This window comes from Dendrobates tinctorius, unplaced genomic scaffold, assembly GCF_039654945.1.
Source record: "Dendrobates tinctorius isolate UK_male_01 unplaced genomic scaffold, ASM3965494v1 ptg000007l, whole genome shotgun sequence".
NCBI lineage: Eukaryota > Metazoa > Chordata > Amphibia > Anura > Dendrobatidae > Dendrobates > Dendrobates tinctorius.
In genome coordinates this window covers 53,726,718-53,741,003 of record NW_027361675.1, presented here as the reverse complement: position 1 = coordinate 53,741,003, position 14,286 = coordinate 53,726,718, and the positions used below count along the sequence as shown (strand labels likewise).

At 39.3% G+C, this 14,286-nt stretch overlaps 1 protein-coding gene across 7 annotated transcripts in view; it reads left to right on the top strand.

Moving 5' to 3' along the window:
• CLIP2 (CAP-Gly domain containing linker protein 2) overlaps window positions 1–14,286 on the top strand; it is a 188,119-nt gene that overhangs the window by 89,223 nt on the left and 84,610 nt on the right. For all 7 annotated transcript variants that reach the window (XM_073574816.1, XM_073574828.1, XM_073574855.1 and 4 more), the window contains one exon: window positions 7,762–8,294. In XM_073574816.1, the coding sequence (XP_073430917.1) occupies window positions 7,762–8,294 (533 nt within the window). The remainder of the gene's footprint in view (window positions 1–7,761; window positions 8,295–14,286) is intronic.

Genomic DNA, 14,286 nt, shown 5'->3' with positions numbered 1-14,286 from the left:
CTTACCACAGTGATACGTTACATGTTACGCCCAGATTTCTTGGGATGTCATGGACACAAAGGATAGAACAACATAATTTTATAGAAATGCAGTCTATAGGAATATTATTCACTTGGAGTGTGACTTTTCTAGATGCCACTAGATGTGATTTTATTTATAATGAGCTTTAAGGGTGTGTTCTGTTCACACTGCTTCTTTATTCAGGTGGATTCTGCTCAGAATCAACCTGAAAAAAAAAAACACTGCAAAAGCACCCCATAAAGTAAACATAGTGGACAATAATATCAAAACAATTTTTGCTGTGCACATGTTTCATCCTATGTCACTTCTTTTTACCTCTTCAGGGTTCGGAAAACCTGAATTGGTTAAAAGAGGTGACATTCTCATTCTTCAGGCGGCTTCTGCTGGAAAGCTGTCCGACCTTCGACAGCAAAGCTGTCCGACAATAAAGGGGCCTTGGGAAAACGACCGCCGCTGTTTTCCTCAAACGGCTCCACCTGGGAAAACTTGCCGGCATCGGAGTGACGCCATGTGGGCATACTCTAACAAAGGTTTTCCTGATCTGACAGGTTAAAATTTGATTTTGTCTTTGGCTCTAAATAATATACTCATGCACAAAACCATGGCTGAAACATAAATGTGAAAGGAACAAAGGTAGCCTTTATTAAGCAAAGTATGAGGGCAAGTGGTGGCACAGAGGCGCAACCTTTGACGAAGGTCTGGTTTGGTCAGAAACGCGCGCCGAGGTTCCGGTGCCACACATCACATCCAGCATATTACTCATTTTGGTATCTACGCTCTCACTATGGTCATCATCCAATAATCATGTGTCATGTGTTACATTGAATTTGAATAAGCTATGTAGATAGGAATCTCTACCCATTATAACTGAATACTTAAATATTATGAGTGTATATATATATATATATATATATATATATATATAAGCATACATAGACCACATACAATTAATACCCAATTTGGGACTTAATCTTCTTATCTTATATCCTCAGACTCCTATTGATACTCAGCACTTTACATATAGAAATACCACCTACATTTCTCCATGGTTATTCATACTACAGTTTCACTTTTTCAAACTACTGTAAAATCTCTATGTTCTGGATATGATTGTTACCATTTTTATATACATGTTATGCTATTGTAATACAATATTTTTTGATGTGTGCGCCTCTGTGCCACCACTTGCCCTCATACTTTGTTTAATAAAGGCTACTTTTACACTTATTATTCCTTTGTCCTTCTACTTTAATTTACAATACAAACTGCTCCTCGTTTTTTCTTCCTTTGGATTTTTACAAAGTCATGGTTGTATAAAGGAGCCATTAGACAAAGAATCTGGTATATAATACAAAATTAAAAATAATGTATGTTATGGGCCAGATTATTGTTAAATGATGTGTGTGCAATTGCACCTTCCTGTACAGTGGGTCAAAAAACATTTAGCATGTAGTATATTTTTACTCTCTTGTGGCCTAATCGTGGCCAGCGTTTATCACTGTATGGCTATACATTGCCAATAATCCTAAGATGGAATGCATCAAGACAGGCAATCTTGACCCAGGGTCTGCTGAAGTAAAATTCCCTAGGAGGAATTAATGAATTTGGCACAACTTTTGGCTACTGTTCACCAACATCAGAAATGTGCTGAAGTGCACATATGCTGTATTATGCGCCACTTTTGTGGTATAAATTATACTGACCACGCCTGACTGCTAAGCCTTGACAACTTTTCATAAAGTTAGTTTTGCATAGTGGTGTATAAAAACACCATAAGTTACTATTTTTGGTCCAGCTTTGAACTGACATTTGAGACTTGTTAATGCTAGAAAACGTTGATGTTATACACCAAAAGATGAGCAAAAACGACAACACTTGGGCCCAAAGTAAGCTAAATAAGAGGTGGTGTAAACTTGAAACTAGACAGTCTAAAGATGCAACAAGTTTGCATTCAAGCATAAGAAACTGTCCAGTCTTAAGTTTGCACTTTCTAAAAATTAGACAGTTTCAATAAATCTACAACAATATCTGTATATTTGTGGCTCTCAGATTAAAATTAGTTGTAAGGGACCATTGACTATAAAAAGGAATAGCACATTGGCCAATAAAAACACCAGAATGATCTATGAGGAGGCAAGAATAAACTTTGTGGTTTGGAAGTGACGTTCTTTGGTGGAATTCTCACCAGTGCAAACCTCCTCTATTCACATATTGAAATCAACAAATGTAGAGCATTTTTGGTAAAAAAAAAAAAAGTTCTTAGCCTGGGACTCAGTAACCAGCCATAGAAAAATACATGGGAACTAATGTGATGAATGCAGCTTCATTTGCTTTGAGCGCTGTCATACATTGTAAACAGTTGCCACGATAATTGTAAAGGTGGCCGGGAATGTGTTTGTGCATTAGGATTATGGTCTGTAATAAAACAGAACCATTGCTGATATGAGTTTCCTGCTGAACAAGAGCTGAGGCGAGCATAGGGCTCAGCAACAAAGTCTCACAATGAATGAATGATTTTTTGTTCTCAGATAGAATTCTGTTCTATGTCACTGGGAGAACTTAGTCATCATTTTCTGGTCGTGGATTTTTCACTTGAATCTTGCAGGACTGTTTATCCATATGGATTGCTTTGTAAAAAATAGATTTTTTTCATATTTTACATTTTAAAAAGTACAAAAAGAAAAATGAACCGATACAAGATTTTGGGCACCCTGAATGGTTAGTACCTAGTAGCACCCCCTTTTGAAAGTATCACAGCTGGTAAACGCTTTTTGTAGCCAGACAAGAGTCTTTCAATTCTTGTTTGAGAGATTTTCATCCATTCTTCCTTGGAAAATTCTTCCAGTTCTGTGAGATTCCTGGTTTGTCTTGCATGCACTGCTATTTTGAGGTCTAGCCACAGATTTTCAATGATGTTCAGATCAGGGGACTGTGAAGGCCATTGTAAAACCTTCAGCTTGTACCTTTTGAGGTAGTCTACTATGGATTTTGACGTTCAATTAGGATCAATATCCATTTGTAGAAGCCATTCTTTATTAATCTTCAGCTATTTTACAGATGATGTTAAGTTTGCATCAAGAATTTGTTGAAATGTCATTGAATCCGTATTTCCCTCTACCAGTGAAATGTTCCCTGTGCCATTGTCTGCAACAAAACCCCAAAGCACGATTGATTCATTCCCATGCTTAATGGTTGGCGAGATGTTCTTTAACTTAAATTCTGTGCCCTTTTTTCTCCACACATACCTTTGATCTTTGTGGCCAAAGAGTTCTCTTTTAACCTCATAGGTCCACAGGACTTGTTTCCAAAAAGCATCAGGCTTGTTTAGATGTTTGTTTGCATACTTGAGACGCTGAATTTATGGTGAGCATGCAGGAGAGGGTTTTCATCTAAAGACTTTTCCATGAAGGCCATATTTGTGCAGGTAAGAGTCAGTGATAAGCGGTCATGCAGGAGCGCTTAGGAAGCAACCCAGGGGCAGACAAGGATGTCAGGTCTTTGGAGTGCAAGGAAGAGACTCAGACAAGAGATGGGGTTAAACCACAACGCGTTTCGACGGAGGATCCGTCTTCATCAGGTGGAAGTTTATTAATGACATAGGGGATGGGGTATTTAAATGGGAAGCAGCCAATCACAACAGTCAAAACAGTCACATGTTATGATAGTCACATGTTATGACAAAATGACATTATATATTATAATTATAAAAAAAAAATAATAATAATAACAACCTATATAAAACGTTAGATAAAACAGCATGAGGTAAACAAGTTTTAAATGTATAAAATGTGCAAAAAGGAGCAATAAAATAATAAAGATAAAAATGAATAAAATTATTAACAGGTTAGTAGACCAGTAAAAAGACCAATAAAAAAGCGAGAACCCATATTAAAATAAAAGCATGTAAACAATAGCATCTAGGTAAAACGCACTGATAATAAAAAGGCAAATAGTTATCTGGTCACTTTATCAATAGTTAGATTCAGACCTTCAGGGGCAAGTGTGCCAAGCTTGAATATCCAAAAGCTTTCTCTATTGATTAAACTGTTGAAGCGATCAGCCACGGTATCAGGTATGTGGTCAATAATCGTTAGTTTCAAAGTTTTGGGATTTTTTTAATGCACAGTTAAAAAATGTTTAGAAAGACTGTGCAGGAGAAAGCCATTTCGGATGTTCTGTCGATGCTTGTTCAATCTAGCATGCATCATTTGTATGGTTCGACCTACGTACTGTAGGCCGCACCCACATTCAATCAAGTATAGCACAAAAATGGATTGACAGTTAATATGAAAATTGATTTTATATGAGGTACCTGTAATGTTAAATTCATGTACCCCATTTAGAATGGAGGTGCAGCAGAGACATTTGGGGGCTCTACATGCATAGCAACAAGGGTTCAGAGAAATTGGGAGAGAGGATAGGGAGCTTGAACTCAAGGTGGTGTTGCTTGGTGCAACAAGGTTCCGTAACGTGCGGTTTCTGCGGAATACCGTTCTAGGTCGGGGGGAATATGCTTAGTCAGAACTGGGTCCCCTTTCCTTGGTAAGGAGCTTCTTAATCAACCCATAGGATTGGTTGAAAGTGGTAACGAAACTCCATCTTCTTCTGGTACGGATCTAGGTAGATGGAGTTTCGTTACCACTTTCAACCAATCCTATGGGTTGATTAAGAAGCTCCTTACCAAGTACTGGTTCATCCTGAAAGGATTTTTTGATTTGAGTCAATGCACAATGTTCAAATGCAAATAGCAAGTCTGATTACAACGTTGCCAATAATGGTGTGGAAGAATTTGAGAAAGGGTGCTTTCACATTGTGTTCTGTGTGCCCGTCGGGGCATACATCAGAAATCCCCCGCAAAACGGGGTCCGTACGCATGCGCCAATGGGGCCATAGACTGTAAGTGTGATGGCAGAGCGAATTTGCGCTTTGAAGTGCATCATTTTCGACAGTGTTCGCCTACAGGAAGCAGACACCCAGACGTAGATGACTGAGTCTTCGCCTCCTGTAGGTGTACAGTCCTATGAAAAGTGCGCATCAGAGTGCCGTTACCATTATGGTCTATGGCCACGCCAACGCATGCGTTGTGCATTGACTCAAACAAAAAAAAGAAAAAAGTGCAATGTTAGTCTACTGAATATGGAGGCCTTAACACCACTGTCACTGTCTCTAATCCCCCCTGGTCTGCAAAAAGGCTAGGAATTTCCCGCTTCTTCTCACTCTGCTGTACTACATAATGGAGAGAAACAGATGAGAATACAAACTTGCAAGTTAGAGAGAGATTTTGTGGCGCTGAGTGCTTTTTCATTTTAATTCATCGGGGGGATGGAGACCTGGCGCAGTTTCCTTGACAACTAAGGACCGTCTCTTAGTCTTGCTATTTTTAGTCTCTCTTACCTAAAGTTGTATTAAAGGGAAACTGTCTTGTTGTCCGTTGTGTATGCAGACCTACTTGTGGGTGGTAAGATACAAAGCAGGGGACTATTTTGGTGGAAAATATTTAGTATAATTTGCATTTTATTCATTTCAATCCCAGGTTTTTCTGTGCTTAGTAGCCCAGTGAGTGACTGGTCCCATCTAAACAACAATCTGAGTGTGCGCAATCGTACAGGGATGGGATGGGACCGTCCACTGGACTCCTGGACATAAAAAGAGCAGTCATTTGAATCAATAAAATGCAAGTTTATACTGTATTTCCACCAAACTATATATGGCTCTGTTCAGCTCTTTTTTTTCTCTAACGTGAGCAGACAGCATATTTAACATGACAGGTTCCCTTTAAATAAGTATTGCATTGTAGTAGACCGAATTATATCTGCCAAGAAGAAATGTTTCTGGCAGTGAATTTTCTTATTGGTTATTTCTACTTATATTAAAATTGACTTCAAGAATTGGTCACCGTTCACTTACAACAAAGAAAATCCCACATGTAGTATTTCTGATTTCACTGACATGACGTTTGGTGATTTCAGCAGACGCATTTCTATATGTATTATACCATTCCTAGAGAGGGAAGCCTTTTGTTTGCTCTAGTATTTGACAATGCGTGTTCTTAATGAATACCTTTTTTGTTACAGACCTTGGATTAAATTCTTTTAGTTGCCATAGTAACAGTCACAGAAACGCTTTTCCGTGCTCGCAGCGCACATCAGTCATTTGTCTGATGTTCTACGTGACAATAGTAGTACTAGCAGATCATGTATTGCAGTCACGCGGTAATGTTTAGAGTATTGTTGGGTGCTTGGAAGCAGCAGTATGGTAGAATGAAGCTACTTAATACTTGATTACACAAATTACAACAGTCACTGTCTCAGACATGGCTTTCCATGAGAGGGGTCGATACTGACAGAGGCTGTCGCTTGGGGGCACCTGGTCTGTCTATGTATTAGATAGATGTATATTCAGCTGTGAGAACAGCTGATCAATTCACAACTGATCACTAGTCTGGCTTTAGTATAAAAACAAATAGACAAGAGAACAAAGTATAAAAGAGAACAACACCCCTTTAACAGACTTTCTATTGTTTATGGTATCAGGCTTCCTTCCTATCAAATAAAACATTATTTGGTGATCCAAATAAATCATATTTTTTGCAAGGAGAAGTGTACATAAATATTTTGGAGTCATTACTTTTAAAGAGGATCTGTCACCCGCTTAAAAGTGGACAATTTTTACTCTTAATTTATTCCTACTTCTCCCTTAAGTATTACGCTTTGCTTTTTTGGCATGCCTTTCAGTTCCTGAGATATGGTGCTTTTTATTTAAGGGATAATTTTTTATGGTTTTTACCAAGGGTATGTGGCTCAAAGAATTATCTGGGGCTCCTCTTTAGGCTGCTCTGCTTTATGCCTCCTTGGTACACCCAAAAATCATACATTGATGTAATGCCGCTAGATAAAAATTTACAAAACTGAACATGAGGATTTTAGTTTAACATTCTGGTGAGCCTGTAGGAAGCCCACTGCCACATCACGGCAAACATCTCAGGTGCTTCACCATGTGCCGACGACCGTTTACACACCAGCACATAAGCAGGAACAACCTGGTTCCCCAAAGCGCCCATGCTGAAAGGCAAAGTCCCCATGGCTACATGTTACACCAGCCCACAGGCACACCACCTCACACAGCACCTAAACCAAGTGAGTTCCCTTTAGGCCAAGGTCACACATTCAGTATTTGGTCAGTATTTTTCCTCAGTATTTGTAAGCCAAAACCAGGAGTGGGTGATAAATACATAAGTGGTGATGTGTTTCTATTATACTTTACCTCTGAATGTTCTACTACAGGTTGGGGCTATCAAATACTGAGGTAAAAAAGTGACCAAGTACTCAACATGTGAGCATGTCCTTAAGGGAGATGTCAATCATAAAATTAGGCATTTAGACTCCACGTTGAGGCCCTTCTGACATAAAATTTTTGCCACCTCAATTGGTGTCATAACATCCTGAAACATATAGCAAAAACAATGCAAAGACTAACGCGTCTTCTTTCTGGATACAATAAATTCTCCTAAGAATTGATGTAATGGACTCAGTGAGGCCAGAGCAAAAGTCATTTTCACTTTTATATAATTATATATATTGTGTTAAAGGGAATGTGTCAGCAGGATTTCACACCCCATTGGATTAGATTTTTTATAGTTACTATACCTGAAATTGTATCCAATTAACTTTATTCATTCTCTGATTATAAAATAAATAAAATTTTAGGTATTTAATACAAAAACTTTCTTTTTTTTTACAGGCTCACCTTTGCATAAACAGGGTTCTACTTCATCAGTGGGTGCTGAAAAATCAAGTTCCAAGATCACTGAAGTGGGGGATGAGTTTCTGGGAGACTTTGTAGTTGGTGAACGTGTGTGGGTCAATGGAATAAAGTCTGGAGTTGTACAGTATCTAGGAGAAACCCAGTTTGCTCCAGGTCAATGGGCAGGAGTTGTCTTGGATGATCCGGTTGGGAAAAATGATGGATCTGTAGGTGGAGTACGTTATTTTGAGTGTCAACCACTACAAGGAATATTTACCAGGCCTTCTAAGCTGACCCGACAGCCTGACGGTACAGGGAGCGATTCTCATTCAGTGGAGTCTTTGACAACTCAGAACTTGTCTTTACATTCTGGAACCGCCACGCCGCCTCTGACCACCCGTATTGTGCCATTACGGGAAAGTGTGCTAAACAGCACCATGAAAACTGGAAATGAGTCAGGATCTAACCTTTCGGACAGTGGATCTGTGAAGAAGGGGGACAAGGATCTGCGTCTTGGAGATCGTGTTCTGGTCAGTCACTCTTTAAAGTATTAAATATGTTTCAGGTATTATTGTCATATCTAAAATATTGTTTTAGCAGTTTTGAAAATCCACACTCCAAGACACAATTAGAATATGGAGTATGTTCACACGTGGCATTATTGTGTTTTAAAGTAGCTGCAAAATAAAATCTCATTCATACAGTGCATTTTCGTGCTTTTTGAGCTGTGGTGTATTTTTTGTTACACTGCAGCATGTCAATACTTTCAGTTTTTTGCAGCGTTTTCTTAACCTTTCAATTGAATGCCTAACAAATATTTAGGAAAATAATGTAAAACACATCAAAAACGTGTGTAATGTACGCAGCATTTTTCCTGCCAAAACCCTTGTGATTTTCATGCAGAAAAAAATGCTGCAAAAAAACACTGTGTGTTCGAACATACCCTAAGAAAAGTAATATGATAAATCTTCTGGAATGTTTCTTTTTTATAGGGATTTAAGATCGTTTTCTTGTGATGATAACGTCAAAAAGTCATTTGCAGCAAAGAATCACAGTTTCTGTAATACCCATCTTCTGTCAGTAAGGAGCATAGAAAGGAAATGAGACGCACCTTTATCTTATCAGTCTTACCACTTAATCGCCTCATGATATTTTGCTAGTACTCCTCAATCCAGATTTTGTCTCGAAGTGAGATTCTATGTTCTGTCATATTTTCTATGATGCTGCACTGCAGGGTATTTTGGTGCCTTAGGCAGATGAAGCCAATGGTGCCCTCCCCAGATGAACTCTGCCTCCACGCAAAGGAATGGATTAGAGGCTAAGGTAACTGGACCCCTAACTTACCTCCCCCTCAGATGTGTCATTGAACAAGCTCTAAACTACCACTTACACTAAAATTGTTACCTTTTTCCACCCAAAAAATACCAGCAAAAGTATAAAACTGGTGTCGTATTCTTACACTCATTTTGGTTCTGGTGACATTCATGTAGTGATGGTTGTTTCATTGTTGCATTCATTACCAGAACCATCATCAGTACATGAATATGGAGCCATACATAAATAGTACAAAAATAAGGCACCAGAGCCATTATCAGTAAATAAATATGTCACTAAAACCTCTATCAGTACATGAATAAATCACGAGAACCACCATAAAGAACATGAATATAGCACAATAACAAACATCAGTAAATAAATAAATACACCAGTACCATCATCAGTACATGAATACATCACCAGAACCACCATCAGTACACAAATGCATCACCAGAATCACCATAAGTACATGACTACATCACCAAACTTAGCACAGCACTCAATTGTATTGTTAAGTCTGACCAATATACATGTGTGTCATATGAGCCTACAACTCCCAGTAGTAAGGAGATGCTTTGAGTTGTTGTTATCAATCATCAGACTGCAGACCATACAGGAACCATAGTACTGATGAGACATAGGCAGACTCACAAATAAACATGTACATTCAGGTATCTTATAGGGGACTTCTTCTCTGATTGGATTTGTTCTTTCGTTTGGCCTCCATCTTATTCAGACTCCATGATGACTTTTCACAAAAGTATCTTTCCATATTATGCCCTAAATAAACCTTCTATGGTGTGTGACCTCTACGCTGTCTTCCCTTATGAGCTACACTTGCTACACTGTCCACCTGAATGATCTATAACTACCCTACTGTTTGCCATTATCAGATATAACTGCCACACCATCACACCGCCTGCCGAACCATGGCCTATATCGTAGCTGTCCCTTCTCCACTGTTTTCCCTTAAACTTTCTATATCTCCATATTGTCCCCCTCCATGCTAACCTCTCTCCATATTGTGTCCTCACTTCACACTGCCTACTTCCATATCCATTCTGTGCCTCTTTTCACACTATGCCTTCATCCAGCCCACCATGTTGTTCTCTCTTAACTGTACCAACTCCTCACATTGTTCATCTACACAGTATGATGGTCACCACGGCCACCCATACAGTGTGATATCCACAACAGACCCCCAATATACAGTATGATGCCCCTACAGTACAGGTACAATGGGTACAGAAAGTATTCAGACCCCTTTAAATTTTTCACTGTTTGTTTCATTGCAGCCATTTGGTAAATTCAAAAAAGTTCATTTTTTTCTCATTAATGTACACTCTGCACCCCATCTTGACTGCAAAACCCCAGAAATGTAGAAATTTTTGCAAATTTATTAAAAAAGAAAGTATTCAGACCCTTTTCTCAGTATTGAGTAGAAGCACCCTTTTGAGCTAGTACAGCCATGAGTCTTCTTGGAAATGATGCAGCAAGTTCTTCACACCTGGATTTGGGGATACTCTGCCATTCTTCCTTGCAGATCCTCTCTAGTTTCGTCAGGTTGGATGGTGAACGTTGGTGGACAGCCATGTTCAGGTCTCTCCAGAGATGCTCAATTGGGTTTAGGTCAGGGCTCTGGCTGGGCTAGACAAGAATGGTCACATAGCTGTTCTGAAGCCACTCCTTTGTTATTTTAGCTGTGTGCTTAGGGTCATTGTCTTGTGGGAAGGTGAACCTTTGGCCAAGTCTGAGGTCCAGAGCACTCTGGAAGAGGTATTCATCCAGGATATCTCTTTAATTGGCCGCCTTCATGTTCCCTTCAATTGCAACCAGTTGTCCTGTCCCTGCAGCTGAAAAACACCTCCATAGCATGATGCTGCCACCACCATGTTTCACTGTTGCGATTGTATTGAGCAGGTGATGAGCAGTGCCTGGTTTTCTCCACACATACCGCTTTGAATTATCACCAAAAAGTTCTATCTTCTTCTCATCAGACAAGAAAATCTTAGTTCTCATAGTTTGGGAGTTCTTCATGTGTTTTTTTAGTAAACTATGCAGGCTTTGATATGTCTAGCACTGAGGAGAAGCTTCCGTCTGGCCACTTTGCCATAAAGACCCAACTGGTGGAGGGCTGCAGTGATAGTTGACTTTGTGGAACTTTCTTCCATCTCCCTACTGCATCTGTGGAGCTCAGCCACAGTGATCTTGGGGTTCTTCTTTACCTCTCTCCCCAATCTCTTCTCCCACGATTGCTCAATTTGGATGGACGGTCAGGTCTAGGACGACTCCTGGTGGTCCCAAACTTCTATTTAAGGATTATGGAGGCCACTGTGCTCTTAGGAACCTTGAGTACTGCAGAAATTCTTTTTTAACCTTAGCCAGATCTGTGCCTTGCACAATTCTGTCTCTGAGCTCCTTGGCCAGTTCCTTTGACCTCATGATTCTCATTTTGTCTGAAATGCACTGTGAGCTGTGAGGTCTTATATAGACAGGTGTGTGCCTTTACAAATCAAGTCCTATCAGTTTAATTAAACACAGCTGGACTCCAATGACGGAGTAGAACCATCTCAAGGAGGATCACAAGAAAATGGACAGCATGTGACTTAAATATGAGTGAGCAAAGGGTCTGAATACTTATGACCATGTGATATTTCAGTTTTTATTTTTTAATAAATTTGCAAAAATGTCTACATTTCTGTTTTTTCAGTCAAGATGGGGTGCAGAATGTACATTAACCCATTTCTGCCATCTGACGTATTGTTCGTCCATGTGACCTGGGCCTTATTTCCCATGGACGGAATAGTAAGGCCCAGGTCACCCAAGTCGCGGTAATCGCATTAAAATTCTGGCGCCATCTTACCTGTGCGAAGATAGTGTCGGCACCCCAGGAAAATAAAAAATTGGGGACTAAAAAATGATTTTTGTGTAAAAATTTATTTTTTAATTTTTTTTTCACTCCTTGGCATTATAAACTTTAGTGAAACACTTATAGGTTCAAAGTGCTCACCACACATCTAGATAAGTTTCTTAGGGGGTCTAGTTTCTAAAATGGGGTCACTTGTGGGGGTTTAGGCACATCAGGGTCTCTCCAAATGTGACATGGCGTCCGATCTCAATGCCAGCCAATTTTAGTTTGAAAAATGTCAAACGGCGCTCATTCTCTTCCGAGCTCTGCCGTGCGCCCAAACAGTGGTTTTCCCCCACATTTGGGGTATCAGCGTACTCGGGAGAAATTGCACAACAACTTTTTCTGTTCATTTTCTCCTTTTACCCTTGTGAAAATAAAAAATTGTTGCTAAAAGTTCATTTTTGTGAAAGTTAAATGTTAATTTTTTCCTTCCATGTTGCTTCTTCTCATGTGAAACACCTGAAGGGTTAATAAACTTCTTGATGTGGTTTTGCTCAGCTTGAGGGGTGCAGTTTTTAGAATGGTGTCACTCTTGGGTATTTTCTGCTATATAGACCCCTTAAAGTGACTTCAAATGTGAAGTGGTCCCTAAAAAAATGGTTTTGTAAATTTTGTTGTAAAAATGAGAAATCCCTGGTCAGTTTTTAACCCTTATAGCTTCCTAACAAAAAAAATTTTGTTTCCAAAATTGTGCTGATGTAAAGTAAACATGTGGGAAATGTTATTTTATTAACTATTTTGTGTGACATATTTCTCTGTTTTAAGGGCATAAAAATTCAAATTTTGAAAATTGCTAAATTTTCCAAATTTTCACCAAATTTTCATTTTTTACACAAATAAACGCAAGTTATATCGAAGAAATGTTACCACTAATGTGAAGTACAATATGTCATGAAAAAACATTCTCAGAATCACCAAGAGCCATTGAAGTGTTCCAGAGTTATTACTTCATTAAGGGTCAGTGGTCAGAATTGTAAAAATTGGCCCAGTCATTAACGTGAAAACCACCCTCGGGGTAAAGGGATTAATGAGAAAAAAAATGAATGGATAAGAAGTGTCAGTGATTGATACCGCTCCCCTGTGTGACCGCACCTCAGCCGTCACTGTGCTGAATGTCTGCGACTTTTGAAAAGTGCTGGGCGAACACAGACATTTAGCACAGAGCATCCCCCTCAGGGAGGCAGGAAGTAGCACCCTAGGCAGGTGACCATCCTGCCTACCCCTCATCCCGGCCCTGTTGCACTCTATATCTATATATCCTGTTATCAAACTTCTAAAGAGGAAGCTGAGGGCATGGTATCACATCTCAGAAACAGGTAGCTCAACTTTGCTGCAGCTTTCAGCAAGAATGAAAATGTTTGCATATCTTGGGAGAGTAGAAAGGGTAATAGAATTGATGCCTTCACCACTCTGTTTTTTATTTTTGTTAGGAACGGAATTTGCCAACTATCCAAATTTCTGTCTGAAAGTCTTTCAATTGCCTGTACGCATTCTCATAGTTGTTTTGTGCTTTGTACTTGCAGTTAGAATTCTTGAGATACTAACGTGGACTGCCGATGTTTATACTTACAGCCTGGTATTGCTTTGTGGCAATGTGGTGGAGATCAGTCATTGAGAGGAAATTATGCATACCATCCAATCATCGCAAAAAAAGCTCTATATAAAAATCACAGAACTTTTGTTTTTGCGTAAATTACTTTGAATATATGCAAATACCGTACTAAGACCCACCTTACCATCAGACACACCCCAGGTTTTTACAGCAGAAAATAACAACAACAAAAAAAAATCATAATATTTAAAACTTCCCTTGTGGTGTAAAGTGGAGGGGTCAATATCACTAACCTTAACGCACTGAGGTTGAATTCTCTACAGTTTGTGTATTACACTCACATGGTTTTACTGCACACACAATAGAATCATAGAATCGTAGAGTTGGAAGGGACCTCCTGGGCCATCTGGTCCAACCCCCTGCTCAAAGCAGGATTCGCTAAATCATCCCAGTCAGATGTCTGTCCAGCCTCTGTTTGAAGACATCCATTGAAGGAGAACTCACCACTTCTCGTGGCAGCTTGTTCCACTCATTGATCACTCTAACTGTCAAAAAGTTCTTTCTAATATCTAATCTGTGTCTCCTCCCATTCAGTTTCATCCCATTGCTTCTAGTCTTTCCTTGTGCAAATGAGAATAAAGTTGATCCTTCTACAATGTGACAGTCCTTTATATATTTGTAGACAGCTATTAAGTCTCCTCTCAGTCTTCTCTTTTGCAAACTAAACATTTCCAAATCCTGC